We start from the raw sequence: 22,709 nt of genomic DNA, 5'->3' as shown, positions 1-22,709 counted from the left end.
GACAGATGGTTTGCTTTTTATCCAGAAACACCAGGCCATGTCTCCCTACCTCATATTCAATCTCACCTTTTGACTTGGGAATTCTCATACCTGACTCTGTATTGAGGGCCCACATTCCCGATTCCACTTTTAGGCACAGAAGCCTCCTTAAGGGGAAATGTCCAACACTAAAGAGATACTTAATTCCATAAAATAATCTGAGCTGGACCCCACTCAGGCTGAAGGCGCCACACAGCCATCAGGATGTGATGAGTCCTGGTGTGCATCATTAAAAAACAATTGCTTGGACGCCATTCCCAGTATAAAAGACAGACATGGTGATTATCTCTTCCTGGAGAACATGAGAAATATCACCATCATTTTGTAGATGGGGCTGTTGATGGTGTTAATGGTGGAGAAAGCTTTGAGCTGAGTGTCCGAACACCTGCTCCTGGCTGGGGAAGATCGTCTACCGGATGGGCCCGTGTTCTCATCCGTGCCACAAGAGGCACAGGTTAGGTCTCCCACTAACTTACTGACTCTAATGCGAGTCGGAGGTCCCCTCCTACTTAGAATATCTATGTGGATCATCACTCAGAAGTTGTAAATTAATGATTTGGGGTGTATTCAGATGACATGGATGTAAGATTTTGACATTCCTCTAAATAAAGGAATATAAACGTGTCACATGAATGTGGTATCCAGGTGACAGGCATGTGAGTGCTCTACTTTTTCATATAACGAATGTTACACCTGAGGCTTAAGCCTTGGCCATAAAAACTTACAAAATGGACAAGTGAAACTAGAGTTACTGTCAGAATTGCAGTCCTGGATCATAGGCAGTTGAAAGAATAGGAAACTATCATTTAAAAATAGTATAAAACAGGAACTTTCTTTTCTTTTTTTTTTCGGTAGGTGGTGGTGAGGAGGTGTTAGTCTATTTAAGCAGAGGAACCATGACTAACCAGTTTAAAATAGCGAATTAGGCGGAAGACGTTATTGTTTTAATTTCAATCGGAAAACTTTCTGGCACCAACAGGAGGCTTTAAGCCAATGTAAAGGGGCGGCGGAGGCACTCGGGGTCTGCGTCCCAGCACTGCCTCTTAGCTTGATGTGATTTTGTCCGGGGTGGCAGTTCCTGGTCAGCACTACTGTAAGTCTCAAAATAATTTCTTCTTTAGGTAGTCATCGAGGAAGCCTTAAAGGCTAGAATGACATTGAAGCGGTTTCGGGGCAGGCAGAGTTCTTTACCAGCACTCACAATTTAATAGTGGGTTGCAAACACTTCGAAGCGGGCTGCAGAGTGTAAATTCCAACTGACCTCCGTCTGGAGCGCTTGGCTCGCTTCCCTGTGTTCCCCTCACCCTCCTGGCACGCATTCCTCTTTTTTGCCTACAAACGTGTACCTAGCACAGCCAGGCATGTGCTGTGAGGATGGGATACGCAAGACATGGGTCCGCCTCAAGGAGCACACGGCTTGGTGTAGGAGGTCAGCAAGTAACACGCAAGGGCAGTGGACGGCACACTAGGAACGTGGCAAGGGCTGTCTGGGACGGGCACTGCAGGCTCTTTTCAGATCACATGGAGCAAGATGGAACCCAGCAGGGTAGGATGGCAGCAAGAGGTAGGCTTCCTGGAGGAGGTAACTTTAAGAGCCAGGGTTAGCCCTGCCAGCCTGGGAAGGAATTGGATGTAGAGAGGAGTCTTTGAAGGAACTTAGTGTTTAAGGGCACAGAAAAGGGGTCCACGGGGTACTAATGGGGATATGTATTGTAGGGAGAATGGGAGTGGGGACATTGAGAGACGTGGACATTATGGAGACTGGAAGTATCGTCAACTCCTGCGTTGTATAGGAGGAGCGGTTCACTATTTTGTAGGTAACTGAAAAACATACCTGAGAAAAACAAAAACTGCTTATCCTCAGCAAATAGTCTGACGAGAGCTACAGTTCACTCCTCTAGTTTTATCTTACTATTGAGCAGTCAGTGGGTACTGTTTGTATTTACTGCGGTATGTATTTATGCCTCCCTGCCCACCACACACACGCGCACACACGCACACACGCACACGCGCACACACATCCCTAGAGGCGAGCTCTAAGAACCCGTCCGCTTTGACTCTTGGGGGCCCACAAGGCGCTCTGCTTTTCTGCTCCTACAATTTTGTTTTGTTGTTGTTTTCTCCTTGTTTAGTTTGTTTTATTTTCTAAACCTGAGACTAGGAAAGAGGGGAGGGGGAGAAATGGGACGGTCTGTGTACCAGTCCAGAGCTCATCTTTAAAGGCTACATCCTGAAAAGGACAGGACTCATTCAAAAATTTTTTGATTCAGAATTAGGTTTCTCAGCACCAAGTCCTGTCCCCCACTCCTCCCCCACCCTACCCCTGCTCTATCCAAAACCCAAGAGCACCTTGGTCAAGGACACTAAAATTCAAGGGCATTCACACCAATTCTCGAGAGAATTAAACCTTTCAAACAAATAGCTTCCCTGCGTTACCCATGAGGCAGGTGTGTGGACCCGAGTTGCGAATCTGGGGCAGGTTGCCAGGGGTTGCTAGGAGTTACAGGGTGGGAGTTTTCCTTATTTCTTTCTTTTCTTTCTTCTTCTTTTTTTTTTTTTAATTTATGCCTATAGCACCCCATCTTTCTAAGTGGTCTCCCATCCAAGTACTAACCAGGCCTGACCCTGCTTAGCTTCCAAGATTGTTCAGGGCGGTGTGGCCATAGACCATGGCCCGTGGGCCCAACTGGGGCACAAACCCAGGCCCTTCTGCATGTAAAGCAGACGTACTATCCACTACACTGTGGAACCACGTTCAGTTCTCCTTATTTCTGAGAATGATGGGGGCAACGAAACGACTAGGCGGGGATGTGATGTGGTGAGATCTGTGCTGTAAAGATGGCCCTGGCCACAGTGTATCAACATGAGGAGCAGAGAGGAAAGCGGGGGTGGGGGTGGGGAGGCTGGGCTGGGTGGAGGCGGCGCTCTGCATCGCTCCGTGGTGAACGGCGCTGGCTCAGGTGCCTGCAGTGAGCAGCCGAGCGACTGGCGTCGTGAGCCTCGGATCTGGGCGGACGAAGGGGATGCTGGCTGAGGAAGTCGGTTTGATTGTGCTGGGTTCAAAGTGCCATGGACACGCGGGTCAAGATGTCCTAGGTGGTCAGATGTTTTAATGTAAGGGTCTGGGGCTTGGAAGAGGGATGCGAGCTGATGAGAATTCTGGGAGGCTGGCTCTGTGGACAGTCACTTCAGGGGTTTGATTAGGTCCTGGAGAGAATGTGTGAAGCTGGCAGAGGGCCGCTCAGGGAAGAACCCTGGGGAACAGACCGAGAGAGACACAGGCGGAGGCTAGCCTGGGGACACCAGGAGCGTGGTCCTGGGGGACAGCGCTTGGAGGAGGAGGCTGGGCTTATTCAGAAAGGAGAAACTCCCATTGGATTTTGCAACAAAGACATCCTGAGAGAACGTGGCCAGCGCATTTTCTGCGTAGCGGTTTAGGTGGAAGCTGAACTCTTGGCATCCTCTTCCTGGCTCTCCTGCCCTGCTCCCAATGCCTGGAATCCTTCTTTGTCTCCACAGCTTCCTCTCTGAGCTTTGGTGGCTCTTCTTCATGCCTTTTCCTTCTTTCTCCTCTGCTTCCTCCGCCCTCTCGGTCCTTCCCTAACCACTCCAAGCCGCACTCTTGAAACAATTTATTTCTATTGTTACTTAAATGGAATTATATAGTCCTTATTTTTAAAAGCAGGTTCATAATGATTTTTTTTTTCTATGAAGAAAAAAGAAGGAAATAGAATTACTTAAAGAGTGACTTTTAAATGATTGGTCTTTTAAAAACTATGGCTTGGTAGCCTTTTATAGAAAGAAGCTTTCTTCCCAGTCCTTGGGACATGTGCTTCAAGACCTTTGTGTTACACTGCTCCTGGGGTTTCATAAAATGCAATATAATAATTGTTTTCAATTGGGTCACCCAAAGGAGGGCGTCTTCAGGGTTCATTCTGAGGGCAGTTAGGCACCTGGGGTACATTTTCCCGGGTGTCATGGTAGATTCACAGCCACCACCCGGCAGAGGAGAGCCCCGATTTAGTGTCCCCTGCTGGGAAACTGCCTTTTCAGCCTCCCTGGTGCCCTGCGTGAGGCACCTCATCTCTGCCTCTGCAGCCAGCCTGAGGTTCTGACCAAGGGTGACAAGAGTCCCTAGGAGCTCCTGCCACAGGGGCCACCACATGGCCTCGTTCCCTCCCCGCACCGAGACCCCTTCTTAAGAGGTCCTGGCCCCAGCCTTCAGCACCCCCCAGAGCCAAGTGTGCAGGGACAGCTGTCCTCACAGAGGTCCTGGACCCAAGGCCCTCCCAGCCAGGCTTCCTGAGAAGATGGTTCCCCACAGCACCCTCTCCACCCGCAGACTCCAGGGGCACCCGCAGACTTCTTGGTTCTCTCTCCTTTTCATCCTCCTCCCCTTAGTTTGTAAGCAAACCGTCTCCTTCCTCCTCGCCTTCACCTGCCCATCTCCCACCTGGACAGTCGCCTCTCACCTGGTGTTGCTGGATTGGGCGAGTAGAAGTTGAGGGCGCCCAGCTGTATTTGAATTTTGGATATGCCATGAGTAATTTTTTAGTGGAAGTGTTTCCTCTGTTTTACCTGCCACCCTGTTCTTACTGTCCCCCCCCCCATCTACTTGGCACCCTCTTTCCAAGTCGCACAGTCGCAAGAACCAATTTGATACATTTATTTTTGCATTTTTATTATGGGCAAACATACATAGCGCAGAATTTACCATTTTAACCATTTTTCAGTGTGCAAGGGCATTGAGTATGTCCACATTGTTGTGCAAACACCTGCTTCCCGGACTTTTTCCTCTTCCCGAACTGAAAGTCCCCACTCGCTGAACACTAACTCCCCGGCCTCCTGCCCTGGCAGCCACTGTTCTTATTTATTCTCTGTCTCCGAATGTAACTGCTCGAGGCCCCTCCCGAACTGGGTGCCTTCGCCCCCCAGCAGAGCACCTTCCCGCCCTCCACCACACCTGGGCACGTGTCCTCAGTATCCCGCTGCGCTGCGGGTCCCTGTCCTAGTGCTTCTCCCCAGCCCACTGCCGGAACCGCCCCCCCCCCTGGGCCTCACCTTGCCTCCTGCCCTGGGGAAAATGCAGAAGCCAACGAGTTGTTACTCCCATATGCAATCCAGGTCCTTTTGTGGCCTTGGCCTTTTCCTTGGCCCAGGGCAGCCCCACCTCTGCGCCTGCCTGTGCTGCTTTTAAAAAAGCAGGAATCCGCAGGAATCCGGGTGGGGATGGGGCTGGCAGGTTCTTCACCAGTCAGGACTTTCAGCTCTTGTGAATTACTCGACGAGCATCTACCCCAGTGTCAATGCCATAATTATCTGGGTAATGCCACCAGTTATAGAAATGCCTGCACATTTATCGATAAAGATCCCACTTAGACTAGTATTGGCAAGCAGAACCAATAGTGAGTCTTAGCCCAGATCTTGATCCTCCTCATTCCCAGACCTCTGTCCTCTATCCCAGGACCCTCAGCTCGAGGTCCCTGCTGCCAGTGTCCTCGGATCCCTGGGCACTTCCTCCCGCTGCTCAGGCAGGAAGCTCTAGCTCACTCCCTCTCCAGCCCCTGAGACCCTGCCATTGCCCGTAGTGGTCCTTACCGAGCTTCTGTGTACCCACTTGCCCCTCTCCCTGTGTCATCCACGCCTTGCTTGAGTCCAGCTCTTTTCCTCTTTCACCCCGTGTCCACACGACAGCTGCGACCGGCTCTTTGCACTTCTAATTCAAGGCCAGGAACCAAGGTGCCTAGTCATCTCACTTGCTCCCAGCCAACTGTTTCCTGCCTTCTCTTTCTCCTCTGTCCCCAAACCTTACGTCCTCCTTCCCCTTCCCTCTCTTGGTGAATCACCTGGCTGTCTCTTTCCCCGAGAAAGGAGACGCCATCAGCAGAAAGCTTGCGCTCCCTCTTTCCTGTTGTGACAGCCATCTGCATTATGCGCCAGGTCCTGTTGTATTTAACGACATTCTGGACATTCTGAGTGAGCCTTTCCCCCTCATTCCTGTTTCATTCCCATGGGAATCGTAAAGTCTTCACTGTCCTCCACATCTCTCTCTTGAACCCACCACCACTCCACCAAGCAGCTCTTGACAAGTCAACGGCGATCCCCACAAACGAAGTCCAAGGGCATTCCTCGGTCCCTTCTCAGGCCCAGCAGCAGTGACTGGTGCAGTTGGTGCCCCCGCCCAGACACACTGTCCGTGCTTGGCTTCTAGGACATCCTTCTCTGGTTTCCCTCCCACCTCACTCACTGGCCATGTCTTCCTCATTTCTCAAAATTTAAACATTGGAAGGTCCCAGGGCTCAGTGCTCAGACCTCCTCTGTCTCCACTTTCCCCTCCTAAGTGATCTCTTCGAAAGCTTTGTGTTACTTTCCTAGGGTGACCATAAGAAATTACCACAAACTGAGTGGCTTAAAACAGCAGGAACTTACTCTCTCACAGTTCTGGAGGCCGGGAGTCCTAAACGTATCCGCAGGGCTGAGTTCTCTCCCAGGGCTCCAGGACAGAGTCCTTCCTTGCCTCTGCCACCTCCCTGGGACCCCTGGTGTCCTCGGCTTGGGGCGGCATCGCTCCGGCCTCCGCCTCCTTCTGCACACGGCCTCCCCCCTGTACTGCGGCCTCCAGTCTCCCTATGCCATTCCCTTATAAAGACACCGGTCGTTGGAGCTGGGACTCATCCTAAATCCAGGATGTAATTTCATCTCAAGATCCTTAACTAATTAAAGCTCTAATTAATAGAGTTTTGACTAATTAAAAACTCTATTTCCTGCATCTGAGGATGCCGGTGGTTGTGAAGGCGACGCTGGGGGGAGGAGGCAGTGACAACACGCGATTTGATCTAGAACCACTCTCTGTGCTCTGCCCACCCCGAAGTTGACGTCTCTGGCTCAGACGGCTCCCCCGAGCTAACCGCTTCCTCCGCATCTCCCCGCAGACTCCTATCGGTCTTGTCGAACTGAATGCTTCACAGACTGAGCACTGCTGTCCTCCTCCCAATACCCGCTGACCCAGTCTCTCCCCTCCCCTTTTACTGACGGTAACTCCATCCTTCTAGCTGTCGCGCCTCAGACCCTGAATCATTCTTGACTTCTCTTACGTCACATATCCAATCCTGAAGCAAGCCCGGTTGAGTGTACCTTTAAAATAGAGCCACATCCGTGAGTCCTCCACCGCTGTCGCACTGACCCAGGCTGAGCTCACTCTCGGGATGCATTACCTAGCAGCCGCCTAAGGAGCCTCGTGCCTCAGGCCTTGCTCCTTCCAGAGCCCATTCGTGCTGCTTTTAAAACGTAAATCGGACCAACACCCTCCTCCTCTCGGCCCTTCAGTTGCTCTCGCCTCACTCAGAACATGACCTGGTGGCCCCATGGTGGCTGTTCGCCCGCACAGTTCATCTCATCATAGAGTATCTTTCAAAAGTTCCATCTTCTCATATGTTTTTTATTCCCTTATATGTATGGAAATTTATGTTGCAGGGTTTCATGTACTTGCCTTACCACAAGACACCTCGGGCTCCTGTTTGAAACCTATAGATTGGTGGCTCCCTATCCTGATACCAGCAATTAAGGACTGGGGCCCAGGACTAGCACAGGTGCTGGAAGGCTTGGCTGAGCGCGGGAAGCACTGGTATTGAGAATGTGCCGAACTGAGTCATCATTTTTCTAGGTCACACATCTCCCAAAGGAAAGCTGGTAGTCCTGGTCCGAAAGCTGCAGCAGCTAGGGAGGAACTCCTCTCCCGCTCCTTTAAGCCAGTGAAGCCCAGTAATTGTTTTCCCAGATCATTAAGCATGAAAGAATCCCGCCTGATGAGCAAAATGCTTGACAGCGCCTCTTCCTCCAACTCAGCCGCTTCGAGCACCCCTGCACCCCCCTCCTATCCCTGCATCCTTAGGAAGAGGGAAATGCATGAGCAGCCCAAGGAGAGCAAACCTGCACAGGGGCCATTCACAAGGGTTGAAATATAAATAAAAATTATAGCAAATCTGTTTCAGGTATATTTGGAATTTATCTGATCTTATTACAGACTTCCTTTAAATTTGTCACAGGACGAGTATATCAGGGATTACTTTCAGAGCCAGAGGTCGGGCCTTGCAAGGGAATTCTTTCCACCTAACAAAACTTAAGTTCTTTAAGGTATTTTGCTAGAGCTGAAATATAGTGGATATGCCTACTATGTATTTTCTTCACATCATAGCTGTTTGACATGTATATCTGTTTGCTGATGTGTTATTTTCTTTCTGCCCCATTAGAAAGTGAACTTCACATGGCAGAACCGTGTTAGTTACCTGCTACGCCTAAGAACAGGGCTGAGCTCCTAGCAGGTAGGCAGGACTGTGTCAATGCATGAATAAATTAATGACAGTCCTGTAGGCTAATGAAAGACCCTGCCTCAGGAGTACATTGACTTTTAAATACAAGAGTGTCCTCTGGGCATAGCATCCTGGTGAATGAAGCTACAAATGACCAGAAACCTAAATTACACCCCTAGCTGTTAACTCACTGTGGCATGTATATGTATTGATATGATTATATAAATGTAAATACATACTTAGTGAATAAGACTGGAAGTCTTTCAAAGTTTAAAGCTACATGCACAAAACAAGTATTTATGCTCTGGGAAAATGTGACTCTGTTTCAGATCTCAGTTTTTTAATATAGGATTTATTTTATTTCACTGGAATTCAGTGTGTTTATTATGGAATTATTGAAAAAATTTAGAAAATGGCACTCAGATCCTAAGATCCCAAAGACAACCATTACAGGCTTTTATTGCGTGTTCTCATGCTATATGTTTTGTTTTATTTGCCTAATGATTTTTTAAAGCATTAACAATGATAATGGATTAAAAAAGAAAAAAAGTCAAATTACACTATGGCTTAAAGATTAAAAACCTTATACCCTGACTCCTTGATCCCATTCTGAACAATTTTAATGGATGCTTCAAGATCCCAGCATAGATTATGGCCTTTTCCCCACCAACAGATGGAATTATACAATATGTATCATGTTACAACTTTATAGCTTAATATATCTTGGCTATATTTTCATATCAATACAGAATGATCCTTCTCATTCTTTTAAAGCTGCTTAGTATTCTCCTGTATAGATTCCCTATGATTTATTTAACCATTCCTTTATTGATGAACAATTTATATGTTTTCTGGAGGGTTTTGTTTTGTGTTTTACTATAATAGTGTATGGTGATCATCCTTTTCTATATATGTTTGTGTACTTGTACAAATATGTTTAAAGGATAAGTTCTAGGTTGTAGATCTACTTTACGTAAAGTATGCCTACATTTTAAATTTTGATAGTTATTCCAAAAGTCTTTCCAAAAACTGAGAGTATCTTTTACTCCATCACTTGCCCAAACTGAGTCTTATTAACACTGACTAATCCAGTCTTATAGGTCAAAGTGAGTATTTCATTATTTTAATTTGTGTTTGTTTAATAAACATGAGGCCATGCATCTTTTCCTATATTTATTCTTTTTTTGTTGTTTTTTTGCATTTTTCCTGGGAACTCTTTCTTTAAGCCCTCTGCCCATTTTTTCTATTAGCTCAACACTATTCATCCTTTTAAATTATTCTTTCATTACACATCAGGTTTGTACTGTGTGTGCTATTTTGTGTGTATCAAGCTAAATGTTATAGTTTTTCATTTTATTAAAATTTTTCCGTAAACATGTATGTTACTATTACAATATAGTATCTATTCTTATGGCTGTATTGTGCACGATTTCCTTAACATTCCCTTATAGATAAGCATTTAGAGAATCTCCAGTCTTTTGCCAATATCAATACCAGTGTAGAACATTTCTGAGGCTAGCCTTTACTTATTTCACCTTATTTACCGCAGATTCACCCACACGCTCCTCCTGCCTCACCCCCCAATAGCCAGATGAGATCAGAGTATGAATGTTTTTAAGTCTCTTGACATTCACAGCTTGTTTTCACCGACCAAAATTTGGCATTTGAGTAAAGTGAATCGTTTCTCAGTTTGAGGTGTTGTGGGATGTACTGGATCAGGTCGTATTCTACCTCAGGTGACCAGTCACTTCTCCTATCCTGCCAAAAGCACGGAAAGAAGAGCCAATCGATGACTTTTCTCTTGTTTCCTCCATCAGTGGGATAAGTTGACAATTTTTTGCTTCCTTCTCCTTTCAAAATGATAAGCATGGCTCATTAGCCACAGATTAAGGGGTAGGTCATCCAGGTCCTAGTGGTAGCCTTGAAATTGATGTAGAAGAGGAGATAGTGAGCGAAGGAGCGAAGGAGATTTCTAATCCCAGTGTCATTTATTTGCTGTCCTATCCTGGATGTTCGTGAGTGGGAAGAGAGGGGATCACTGACAGATAAACCCTTTACACGCGTAGGCACTTGGTGTAAGGGAGCCTCGCCACACTGAGTGGAGGCAGAGTCCAGAACTCATCTCCCACAGTGAGTGGCAGCCGCTCAGCAAAAAGGACGCAGCGCGCCTGAGGCTGCACTTGTGTACTTGCATGAAGCAGCTCACCAACTGTTCCTTAGCTTTAAAAGATAAATTCTACTGTCGGTCATCTCACCATTATGAACCAAATCTGCATTTTAGTTTTTTTATTATTCATAATAATAGTAGTAGTAGTAGTAGTAGTAGTAGTAGTAATATGCATCTTGCATTGAGCGTTCGAGTATTCTCCTTTTCAATTTCTTTAGGACTATAATTATCACCATTTTGCAGAGTGGAAAACTTGAGGTTTTGAGAAGAAACTTGACCCCATTTTATATAAACCTAAGTTGACTCATTCTAAAGTCTGACCCATAGTAATAACTGTCCAACTATTTTCTGAAACATCATTAGTAATCTCTCCACTTCCTGTCTATCCCTAATTATATATTCACGCCATGGTCAAGTTTGTTTGAGGTTGTATTGAGGAGCAGCCCATGGGGGAAGAGGCGATAAGGAAGGAGCTTTGACCGCTTCTCAGTTTGGTCAGATCCTGCTCAGGTGTGTATCAGCACGCACATCCAGAATGCCACCTCCAGCTGCCAAACGCTCTCTTTGATTGTAAGCTTCACTGCCACAGGTGTGGCAGGTGAGAGCCGGCTGCTCTTCCTGCAGGAAAGAGCCTTTGCTAGGTTTTGCTCCCGCTTTCCCGAAGCTGAAAGCTTCCCGAGGAGTTACATTTTTTAATTATAGTAAAATGTATGTAACATAACATTTACCATATCAGCCATATATTTTTTAAGAACTACTGCGTATGGTAATGCTTTTATTTTTTTAATTTAATTTTATTATTAGTTTCAAGTATGCAGTACATTGCTTAAACATTTATATCATTTATGAAATGATCCCTCTGGCTCTCCACATAGCCATTACCTTACAGCTAACTGCATTCCCTATGCCATGGTCCCCAACCCCGTGGCCATCCATCAACTACAAATTTGTAGTTCTTTAAACTTCACCCATTCTTCCAGCCCCTCCCCTCTGACCATCACCAGATTGTCCTCTATGTTTGTGAGTCTTTTTCGGTTAGTTTTTTGTGTGTGTGTTCCTTAGATTCTGCATGGAAGTGAAATCATATAGTATTTATCTTTCTCTGTCTGACTTATTTCACTCAGCATAATAACCTCCATGTCGTTGCAAATGGTAGGAGTAATAAGCCATTTTTAAGTGCACAGTCCAGTGGCATTAAGTACATTCACGTCGTTCTGCAACCATCATTACCATCCATCCTCGAAATTCTTTTCATCTTGCAAATTAACTCAATTTAACTGTACCCATTAAATACTAACCCATTTTCCCTCCCACCAGCCCTTTGCAATCACCATTTTATTTTCTGTCTATGAATTTAACTACTCTAAGTACTTCATATGAGTAGAATCATACAGTATTTGTCCTTTTGTTACTTATTTATTTCATTTAGTATAATATCCTCAGGGTTTACGCATGTGCAGCATGTGTCCAAGTTTCATTTCTTTTTATGGCTGAATAATATTCCATTGTATGTATATAAAATATTCTGTTTATTCATTTATTGATGGACCCAGGTTATTTACACCTTTTGGCTATTGTGGAAAATGCTGCTATGAACAGGAGTGTACAAATATCTGTTCAATATCATACACATATCTGCTTTCATTTATTTTGGGTATATACCCAGAAGTAGAATTGATGGACTGTATGGTCGATCTATGTTTAACCTTTTGAGGAACACCTGCTCTGTTTTACACAGGACGTAAAATGCACCACTTCACATTCTCACCAGCAGTGCACAATGGTTTCCATTCCTCCACATCCTCACCAACACTCGTTTCATAATAGCCACCCTAATGGGTGTGAAGTGGTCCAATAAGTTTTTGCAAGAGAATGTCTATGAGAGTTAGTTGACACATTTTTCTTTCTTTTCTGCTAAAGAAGGTGAATCTCTTTAACAGACACTTATGGATTTAAATACGATTAATCAGTAAAGCTGTCTTTATGGAAACATATCCTCTGGGGCGTTGTGGGTCCTTTCATGGTGCTGGATTGATTACATTTTGACCAGTCACAGAAGCCTCACTAGCCCTATGTTTGTATGTGCCAAACTCTGCTCATCTTTGGGTTCTGTAGGTATGATCAACTGCAGACTTTTACTTGGCTACTTTTGAAATTACCTGGTTTTGTCTTTTCCCTTATGTATCTTTTCCCTCCTTATTCTTGCCATCAACTTAAAAGCATTCCACTGCTTGTTCCTCTTTTTAAAGAAAGAGGCCAGTGTGGTTAAAAGCATAAGTGGTAGAACCAGTCAGACTTAGATTCGAATCCGGTCTATTTAAGGAAAACTCTTAACGTCTCCTAAGCTCAGCTTCCTTATCTTCACTATGAATATTGGCTACTTCATAGGCTTGTTTTAAGGATTGTAAATGCCGAGCAAGGTGTCTGGACGTAGTAAGCAGCCGCTGCATAGTAGCTGTCATCATCACCATCATCATCAAAGTAGTAGACTTTAATATTTCTTAGCAGTTTGGGAAAATCGGAATTAAAGAAGACTATTCTAATAACCCAATGAAGCTAAAACAAAACTTCTAAGAAATCTCGACCCCATAATGTAACAAGGAATGAGCTCTTTTTACCCTCCCTTCCTCCATCCAAATTATAGACTAAAGAGTATAAGGATGGAGTATGGAGGATCGATGAATATTAATAGCTAGGAGAATGCCTCTATGAAAATTGTCACATGCTGTAAACAAATGCTGCCTGATATATTTGGAATACAGAGGAGATGTGTTCTTACTTAAACTTTATTTCTGCAAACTTCCTGGTTTTTTTTTTTTTTTACATTTGTTTTTCTGTTGTGATTAAATGGTGTTTTTAGGTCAGTTTGCGACTGACCTAAAGGCTCCTGGTTATGAAAGATCATGCAGAGAGACTCTAAGTTTTACCCAGTTGCTACTCATTGGTTCAATTGCAACTTACTAATATCATTATTATCATTATTTCATGAACTTTGTAGGGCTTTTAAAAGTAATTAATTATTTGAATTCTACTTTTCCCAAGTATAGGAAGGAAATCAATATCTAAAGAATAAGGCAGACGATGCCTAAAAGAATAGGTAAAACAAGCAAACCAGATTTTTATTCTTTCCTGCCTTTTGGAGGGTTTCTTGTTTAATTTCTGTCACTGCTTGTCCAGATGACACATGTTTTCCAACCAGCCAATTCTAAGACAGGTTGAATTTTCAGTTCCAGTTTCTCATTTAGGCTGGGATTTCCTGGGGCAGACTCGAGTGTGAGAGGTCACCCTGGGCTCCCTCATTTAAGGTCCCTTTCATCCCTTTAGCCCCTCAGTCATCTGACTCAAGTGTGGGTTTCTTATTAAAACTCACTAAGCAAGACGGCCTGTTGCTTGCCAACTTCTCAGAAAAGTGATAGTCATTAGGATAAACACAAGAATGCTCAAGTGAGACTTGCAGGGCAAAGCCATCCTAATGAACATTTTGTTACTCATTAAAGCATCGCTCACATTCTCCGGTGAAACCAGCCCAGGTTGTGTGCTGAGCAAACTCTTCACAGTGCATGTGCATGGGAAGGAAGGCTGCTGGCGGCTTAGAGGCTGAGCGTCTCAGCAGGAGGAAGCCTGCTGGGAGCTGCAATGTACTGTGTGGGATGCCGGGGTCGACAGGTTCCTCGCTGGGCTTCTGAGATGAACAGGAAAAGATGCGTGACCTCTGTGGTCATCACTAGCAAGGATGGTCACTTGCAAGTGATAATTGTTAGAGCTCTGCCTTGGCATGTCAAACGAAATTAAGCTTTGTTTCCTCTTGATTTGTATTCCATACAAAATAAGTTCAAGTGATGTATATCCAACCACCATAGTTAAGTATTTCCTGCCCGAGCCTACTGTACTGTGAGCCCCCAGCTGGTCATTGGAAACTCACTTTTTAGTAAATGTATTTGAGTGAAGCTGTAGTTCATTGAGAGGGGAAGATCTGTCGCCTTCCCCAGGGTAGTCCAGGCAGCGGCGTGTGAAGACGACTCATTTTGGGAATAGGAGCACACACTTTCTATTTAAACACCGATGTTAGAGAGGGAATTTAAATAACTTATGTCCAACTCAAATGCTTCTGAAAACTTTGGTCTAACTTAACATTTCTGACCTCATACCCTGGAAAAAAAATTTATTTGCAAAGTATCTTTACTTCAGATTTCATGTTCTGTGCACACCTTGTCCCCATCGTGAGCTTACACATATGTAAGCATAGGCATGTGTGTGTGTGCATGCAGAAAATGATGAGCACAAGAAGCAGAAGCAGTAATGCTTTACAAAATGTTGGGGTTCTGAAAACTTCCCATCTGTTTGCATGGATGTGTGTATGTAAAGTCACGCATGTAGACATGGATATACCAAAGAAACAAAAGTAGACATGCACTGGTGACACAACCACATAGAGCGTGTCTATAATGACCCTCTGAGATGCCAATGAGGGACCAAAATCCATCCGCAATCCAGCTCACCCATCAGCCAAGATAGCTGGGTCACCTGGGGGAAGTGGTACTTCTTTCTGATTTGCTGTGGGCCCTGGAGGGCCGTCTTCAGGAGGGCCGACACCTCCTTCTTTACACCAGCAGCAGGGGAGGCAGCCTGTGTATTTGAGGTCAGACGTCTGGTAATACTTCACTTCTCTCTTCGGTCACACGTGTTTCTAGCCCCGTCAGTCTTCCAACTTGCAGAGGCTGATAACCGACACCTGACGGCAACTCCTCTCCTCGGAGCACATTTGTCAGCCTCTCTGGCAGACCTGCGTGGTGTGAGGCTGAGAGTCTGTCTGTTCCACCTGACAAGAGTTAGATCATCCTTGAACTCAGGAAACATCACTTTTAGTGTCTTCCCTGTGCCTTGAACTTTCACTGGGTATTAGATATCTGGAATTTCACCGGAACCCCTCTGGGTTACTGGCTCAGGTTGGGATCCCAGTGGCTCACTCTGTTTCTCAGCGATTCCTCTCTGTCCTCCCAGGACATCACACACACGCACACACGCATGCACACAGACGTGTGCACACAGATGTGCACACACACATGCACACTCACACGTACACACACATATGCACACACGAACATCAGAGGGAGAAAATGTCATCATCGTATATTTCCACTGAAGACACAAAAAGAGGAACTAAGAAATGTACGTTCACCATGCTCTTTTAGCTGACGAGCATGAGAAATGCAAAGTACATCTTAACCTACATCAGTTTGCCTTACCCCAGGAGTCCTAAAGCATTGCTCACATTATCATCCTATGTGATTATTTTTATTTTAGGTAACGGGGGTGCTTTTTGCTTTAAATTTCCAGTAGTTTACACACTGACTGTCGAACACAGAGTTAGAAATTAGCACACGAAGATGAGACATTTTTAGTTCCTTCTTCAGCATCAGCAGATGGTTTAGAAAGTCAAGGTTTTCTCATGTTTGCACATCACTGGGCCTGGCATTGTGATGCTGGGATGACCCGAGATGAGGAGAATCCCCTCAGATGACTTAAAACCTAAAGGTTAAATCAGTTTCCCAAACCAGCTAAGTTATGACCCAGTCCCATGGCCGTGCCATAGAAAAAAAAGGCACCAGAGTCCCCTGCCTCTGAGCTACTGATAAGGCCAAAGGAGTCCTCCTCCCTAAGTTATAGGAAAGAAAGAAGCTCAAGACACATGTTCCAAACTGTGGATGAACTCGGCCTTTAGCCAAGCCGTTCCCAGCACCTCTGCCTCTAGCCCTGTGCCTTCCCCAGTGCCCGTGTGACCCCTCCGTGTCCTGGCCTGGACTCACATCTGAGCACATCTTGCTCTTTCTCTTAAGCTGAATTGCACTGGGACTTCCTTTCCCAGGCATTCTGAGGACAACAAACCACTTGGGGGGGTGGTTTGTAGGAACAGGTTGAGACCAAGATTGTGTTCCAACCTATCTAGAATTTTAAATCCTAAATAGCTTAAGTTTAAAAGCATATGATCTAGTGTCATGCTTCTTGAACTTTAATGTACATGCCGTTCACCCAGAGATCTTGTTAAAAGTCGAATTCTGATGCAATAAGTCAGGGTCAGAGTCCAAAAAGCTGCACTTCCGATGAACCCCCAGGTGATGTCAAGGCTGCTTTTGGTCTGAGGACCACACATAGTGCTTGTCGCAAGGGCCAGAGCGGGTCTCCATTGGACTACATGCTAGAACCATCTGGTGAGCCCCTTCTCCTGTAGATTCAGGTTTAATTGGTTTAGGGTGAGGCCCTGGCAGTGATATTGTTTAAAAGCTCCCCATGTACACAGCCAGAGTTAAGAAATAATGGCATAAGGGTCAAAACTTATTTTTACCTCTAAATGCGCAGAACCATTGCACTAACCTGTGGTATGACTCCGGGAAAGTAATTTCCTTTCAATCCCATCAGGGTTACAAAGGGAATGACAGTTACTGCTTTTCTTTTATTTTTTTTAACAACATTTAAAAAAAGACGAATGAGTATGTTCCTTCTTAATTTTAACCTGGTGGTTTTCATTCTAACAGAGTGTTAACTTTATTCAAGCCAAGCATTTATCATCATTCACCTTATTTCCCCCTTTTGAGTCACAGGGCAAAACTGGCTTTAAATCTTCTTTGTTCGATTTAGCAATCAGGGCAAAATTGCCCCCAAAGGAGTGAAAGTTGGTTCCCGGGGAATGAGGAAATATTAAAGGTTACGATAGTTTGCGCTCTCCGAAGCTCAGACCTACCTGACAAAGTCTTCCTTTGTGTTTAATTTCTTCTGTTAAGGATAAGTTAACTTTAATTAAACTTTAGTATTTAAACTTTTCTCCTTAGGGGATGATAATGAAAAAAAGTCATGAAACACTGTTCTAGACAAAGACAACGGAAACTCCGCTCATGTGGAAATCCTGAGCTGTGCTTGGGCAGGGTTCACAATACCCTGCCTTGAGGGGTGAGATTTGGGCTTGACAATAATGAATTTGGGGAGAAAACTTCAAAAGTACTTTTCTCTCTTCTCAATGAAAAAGTATTCTCCCTATTTAAAAAAAAATTAGAGTTCCTGGAACATCTAGTCTTGTATCCAGCAATGAGCTCCTTGTTGACATTACACTCCGGAATCTGATGTTGAAAGCATAGGTACTGAGGTCAGGGCCCCTGGGTGGAAATCAGGCCCTCTCCTTCAGTCTGGGGCTTTCAGCAGGTTCTCCTACCTCTCTAAGCCTCATTTGCATCTATACAATGGAAATAAAACTTAGCCGGTAGATTTGTTATTCAGATGAAACATGAATTGGGTGTAAAGGATGTAAAGCAGTGGCTGGTTAAGAAGTGCTCACTTAGTGTTGGGAGCCATAGTGGTTGTTAAAGCCTGTTTATCTACCTACCAATCAATCAGTGGTCTGCCAACCTATCATCATCATTATGGTAAAAATATCTGCAGGCACAAAGTAGTCTCCTGAATCTCAGACCCTTTCCTCACCAGACCTGAGTGAGTGCATATAACTGCTTTATGATCAGCCTTCTGGAGCTAATGGAGAATAGGAGTGCTCCCCTCTCCCTCTGCATCCCCATGGACAACTGAGCCTTGGTGTGATGCATTTATGTGACAGCTCTGTCTGCAGTGCTGACAACTGCTAGACTAAGTGGCCGGGAGGAGAAAGAAGGTATCCCATGAAAGAAAATTTGGTCCTAGAATCCATTAGCCAAAATGGTATCTGATTTCTTCCTGCTATTGTGAAATAGAGCCGGATTTACTTCAGCCAAAATAAATACAACCAGGAAAAAAAAAAAAAAAGATTAAGTTTTTTTTAAACAAAAAACCAAGAAAGAATAATACATAGAGATCAGGAAAAGAATAATTTTGTATAATAAGAGAACTATAGTCTTTTATAACCTCAAATGCAAGTCATATCTGAAAACTTTTATTTTGCTCCCATATCCGTATTTACTCAACTTGGCTAATGCTAGTGTTTCAAATCTTGGTCTCGATGAATGCTGCTGTTATCCTTTGGAATATGAGCTCCGTGAAGCACTCTGACATGGAAGAGAAAGCCAAAATAAACTGGGCTTGTGGCAAGTCTGCTATTATTTCAGAGAATCAATTTAAAAAATGCATTCAGATCTGTGTAAATGCAGGACTGGGATAGGTGTGATTAAAACCTTACCCACAACTTCCTAGAATGCTTTTCTTAACGAGCCGATCATTACAATCCGTTACCCACAATGAGAAACGCGTGGGTCCCTGGTGCCATGTCTTAGAGGCTCTGTCAGGGCCACTAGCACACCTGTGTGGGGTCAGTCAGCATCCTTAGAGGAGCATCCAGCACAGGTTCCACACTGCTTCTGTCAACTGCAACGTCGGGCCTAAATTGAGGTCGCAGCCAGCTTTGGCTTCTTTGGGTTCCTGGCCCAGATTGTACACAGTTATTGGAACATTACGTGAGTTCCCAAGAACAGGCATGTGCGTCACCTTACACCTGCCCTAAGGGGTTTACATTCCTGCCGTGATCATAGACAGGTAAACAGGTGAGGAGCAGGGAGCTCTGGGATCACACACGACAGAGGAGGAGAGTCAGGCAAGGCTTCTCGGCAGTGACCTCCTCAGAAGAGACCCGCAGTATGAATCGGCCAGGCAAGACGGACAGGGAGCAAACACTCCAAGCAGAGGCAGGTGTGAAAGCCAGGATACGGGACAGGAGATGGTCACGGGAGGGAGGCAGGAGGGCTAGTCCGGGGCCAGGCCACACAGGGCCTTGGCAGCGGTGTTGAGGAATTCGGACACTAGAGGCTAGTTTTAAGCAGAGAGTGACCTGGTTGGATTTACACGAAAGATTAAAATGCAGTGGCCTAAACCTTTGCAGAAGTGAGGGCCAGCCAAACTGTCTGGGCAGTGACTGGACCGTAACTTCACTCAGCAGCGTCACGGAGCAGCCCGGTCGTCTCCACGTCACCTGAGCTACTTCGCCCGTTATTCTCATAGAAACTGTGCTTTATTAAATCATCTTTTCTACTAAAGACAAAAGTCAGACCGCTTTTATTCTTTCTGATTTATGATTTTCTCTGTTCGGGACAGTATTACTTGGTGTTGGTCAGTCTCGAACTGCTGGGCTGACAGGACTTTGAGACCAACCTAGTGCTAACTGATCTTGTGGCCACAAAAATATCATCTGCCGTATTTCTGCATCAGTGTGCCAACAACATAGTATTCTGGTGGCATTAAAAACCCAGCGCATTTTCCAAAGAACTTTCTTTGGCTGAGGAGGGGTTTGATAAAAAGTTCTAATAGATCCCAGTGAGAACAGAAAAATATAACGTGTGGCTTCTTCTCCGGAGATGTTTACGGTCTGGATGACATAACGGTAATAAGCACATTAAACGGCATTAAAATAATGACGAAGCTGTGATCAGTAGGTGCAAATGGATTTTTTACCCACTGACCAGTGATGGCAGGTGTAGAGCAGGAGAAATTATCCTAAAGTTCAGAGAAGGCCATCTGGGCTGAAGGCGAGCCAAGGGGTTGGCTGAGAGTGGGGAAAGGCATTCCAGGTGAATGAAGGTCAAGGAGATGCACAAGGAGCAAAACCTTTGCTAAGCAGCATGGCCTTGCTAAACCTGGGTTTGAACTGAGTGATCAGGAGGAATAGTGTTGCGGATGAGTGGGGATAGTCAGATCTTCCAGCTGAGCCACCCGTAATTCACAGTAGAATTTGGTAGAATATATTCATTCTCGTGTGATATAATCCTAATTAGCTTTTCTCTAACTGCTCACCAAATACAGATACTTGATTCTTTCTTCTCTTTATTTTCTTCCGTTTTCTTTCATTCTTTTTCTTCTTTCCTTTCTTCCTTCCTTCCTTCCTTCATTCCTTCCTTTTTTCCCTGGTTCCTCCCTACCTCCCTTCCTTACCTCCTTCCTCTTTTCCTCCCTCCCTTTCTTTCAGATCCTTATCTTTATATACTGTGGTATCATTTTCCTCAAAATTCTAATTGTGATTCCCTTAACAACCAGATTTTCTAGTGAACAGCAAATAGTAGTTTCACCTCCCCTGTTTTATTGTTTTGTTTAAACCTCGGATTCTTTCCTGCCGTCATGCTTTGTTGTCAGGGTGAATCTTTCTGGTCATCCTGGAGGGACCATGCAGAGAGAACTTGAGGAACTAGTTCCATGGGTTGTTGATTAAACCTGAGGAGGATGCTGCTCACCAAGGACACCCTGTCCTTGGTACCCCAATAACTTATTTGTATTAGCATGTTGCTTTCTCCAGCTCTTGTTTTCTCATTTAAAAAACTGGGATAATGACATTTATATCTACTTACAAGAATTTAGTAGGGTCTTAAAAAGATTCTCCACACATTAGAAAATGTTGAGACGTGTAGCTATTTAAAAGATCACGTTGAGATGTGGGACCGTCATTGGCAGGTTGGGGGGGCAGTTATTTCAGAAAGGACTCAACATGGTGACTGCAATTTCTCCACTGTTTTTAAAACTTGAATGATCAGACTAGTACTCATGAAAGGATTTCAGGAACTCATCGGTTTTTGGATTTTCCCTGATGGCTCTCTAGACGCCTACCCTGTCGAAAACAAAAACATTTTTTCTGTTTCAGATCGCAGAGGGAATGGCGTACATCGAGAGGAAGAACTACATTCACAGAGACCTACGAGCCGCTAATGTCCTGGTCTCTGAGTCGCTCATGTGCAAAATTGCAGATTTTGGCCTTGCTCGAGTAATTGAAGACAATGAGTACACAGCAAGGGAAGGTATGTTCCCCTGACGACTTTTAGGTGTTTTGTTAGTGTTCATTTTTACTTCATTTTTGTCTGTTTTCAGCAAAGCAATTACAAGAGTCAACTGAAAAAAGAACTTCGGCAAAATATTCAAAATGCGCTGTAGTTGCTGTTTGTGGTTCTCTTCTAATATTTGTTTTTAAAAATTACTCTCTTGATTAACTCCATTGATACTTTTATAACATTTACAAATGCTATCATTTGTATTTCAGTTGAGCAAAGCAAAACAAAAAGAGATTTGGCAAGGTCAAGACTTTTCGTTATATTGTATGTTATAGCTGTTCACCCAAACGATGAAGTACACTTTCCTTAACTGCCATATAGACAAATTACTTACAACACTAATTTCACATTCTATATTGTGGCCGTCCAATTACAAATTAAAACATTGAAATTATTATAGACATAGAGGTAAATATAACGCACAAAATACACTCCTTTATTTCCCCACATTCAGTATAATAAAAATGCACAGAGAGGCGTAAACTCTCAGTTCCTGCCACGTTGTTCTGTGGACCGGCCATATCTGGGGCCACACAGGCCTTTCCTGTTGGAGACGCGATGTCGCTTACGACCTGAGGATTCTGCTTATGACCTGAGGATTCTGAAGGTCTCGCTCACGAAGGCAGAGTGAATATTTTTTCAGTGCTTTTACTCTTTCAAAGGAGTCAAGCACTTTCTTGACATTCCTAAGAGCCGTTAAAGATTATTTTCCTTTTAACTACATGTGTGTCATTTCTGAAAGACGTCCACAGGACTTACGGAGGTGGCAAACAGATTGAGCAAATCGTTTTGATTTGTTTAGCATCTTTTGCATCCATCATGTTTAAGGTGGTTCTCCTCCTACCTCAAGCTTATATTCTCTTAGGCAGGTCATTATTTATTTTTAACCTTAACTAACTTAAAAAGGCAGGTGCAAGAGAACAGTTTCAGGAAAAAGAGTCAAAAATAAATAATAATAATACCTAAAATGTAGTGAGCATTTGTAGCATGGCAGGCACTCTTCTAAGTGCTTTTCATATATTATATCGTTTATCTTCACAATAATCCTATGTGACAATTATTATTATTCCCACCTTACAGATGAGGAAACGGAGAGGTTTAGCAGCTTCCGAGGTCCCCATAGTAAGTAGTAGAGCCAGGATTAAACCCAGGAGATCTAGCCTCAAAACACATGAGCTAGAATTTATTCCACTGGTTTCGTTGAATTTGACAATCCTAGAGTCTCACGAAAATAACTGTTATCATATGAGACAGGTGGCTTAGTATGGAGAACTCGGCCTCTGGAATTGAACAGTAAACCATCAGGACATCATCAAGGGGATTTACCTTTTATTGTTATTTACACTGTGTCAAGCACCCAAGTCAACCCACTTACCCCTGAGAGCAACCTGGGGAGGATCTGTTATTGGCTCG

At 44.4% G+C, this 22,709-nt stretch overlaps 1 protein-coding gene across 3 annotated transcripts in view; it reads left to right on the top strand.

The window, feature by feature from the left end:
• Positions 1-22,709, top strand: part of LYN (LYN proto-oncogene, Src family tyrosine kinase) — a 110,478-nt gene that overhangs the window by 76,505 nt on the left and 11,264 nt on the right. For all 3 annotated transcript variants that reach the window (XM_016126190.2, XM_016126188.2, XM_016126189.2), the window contains exon 11: positions 21,113-21,266. In XM_016126190.2, coding sequence (XP_015981676.1) covers positions 21,113-21,266 — 154 coding nt within the window. The remainder of the gene's footprint in view (positions 1-21,112; positions 21,267-22,709) is intronic.

Source organism: Rousettus aegyptiacus, unplaced genomic scaffold, assembly GCF_014176215.1.
Source record: "Rousettus aegyptiacus isolate mRouAeg1 unplaced genomic scaffold, mRouAeg1.p scaffold_m13_p_15, whole genome shotgun sequence".
NCBI classification, from domain to species: domain Eukaryota; kingdom Metazoa; phylum Chordata; class Mammalia; order Chiroptera; family Pteropodidae; genus Rousettus; species Rousettus aegyptiacus.
Note: the sequence above shows the minus strand (reverse complement) of the source record. Positions and strands in the feature narration are given on the sequence as shown.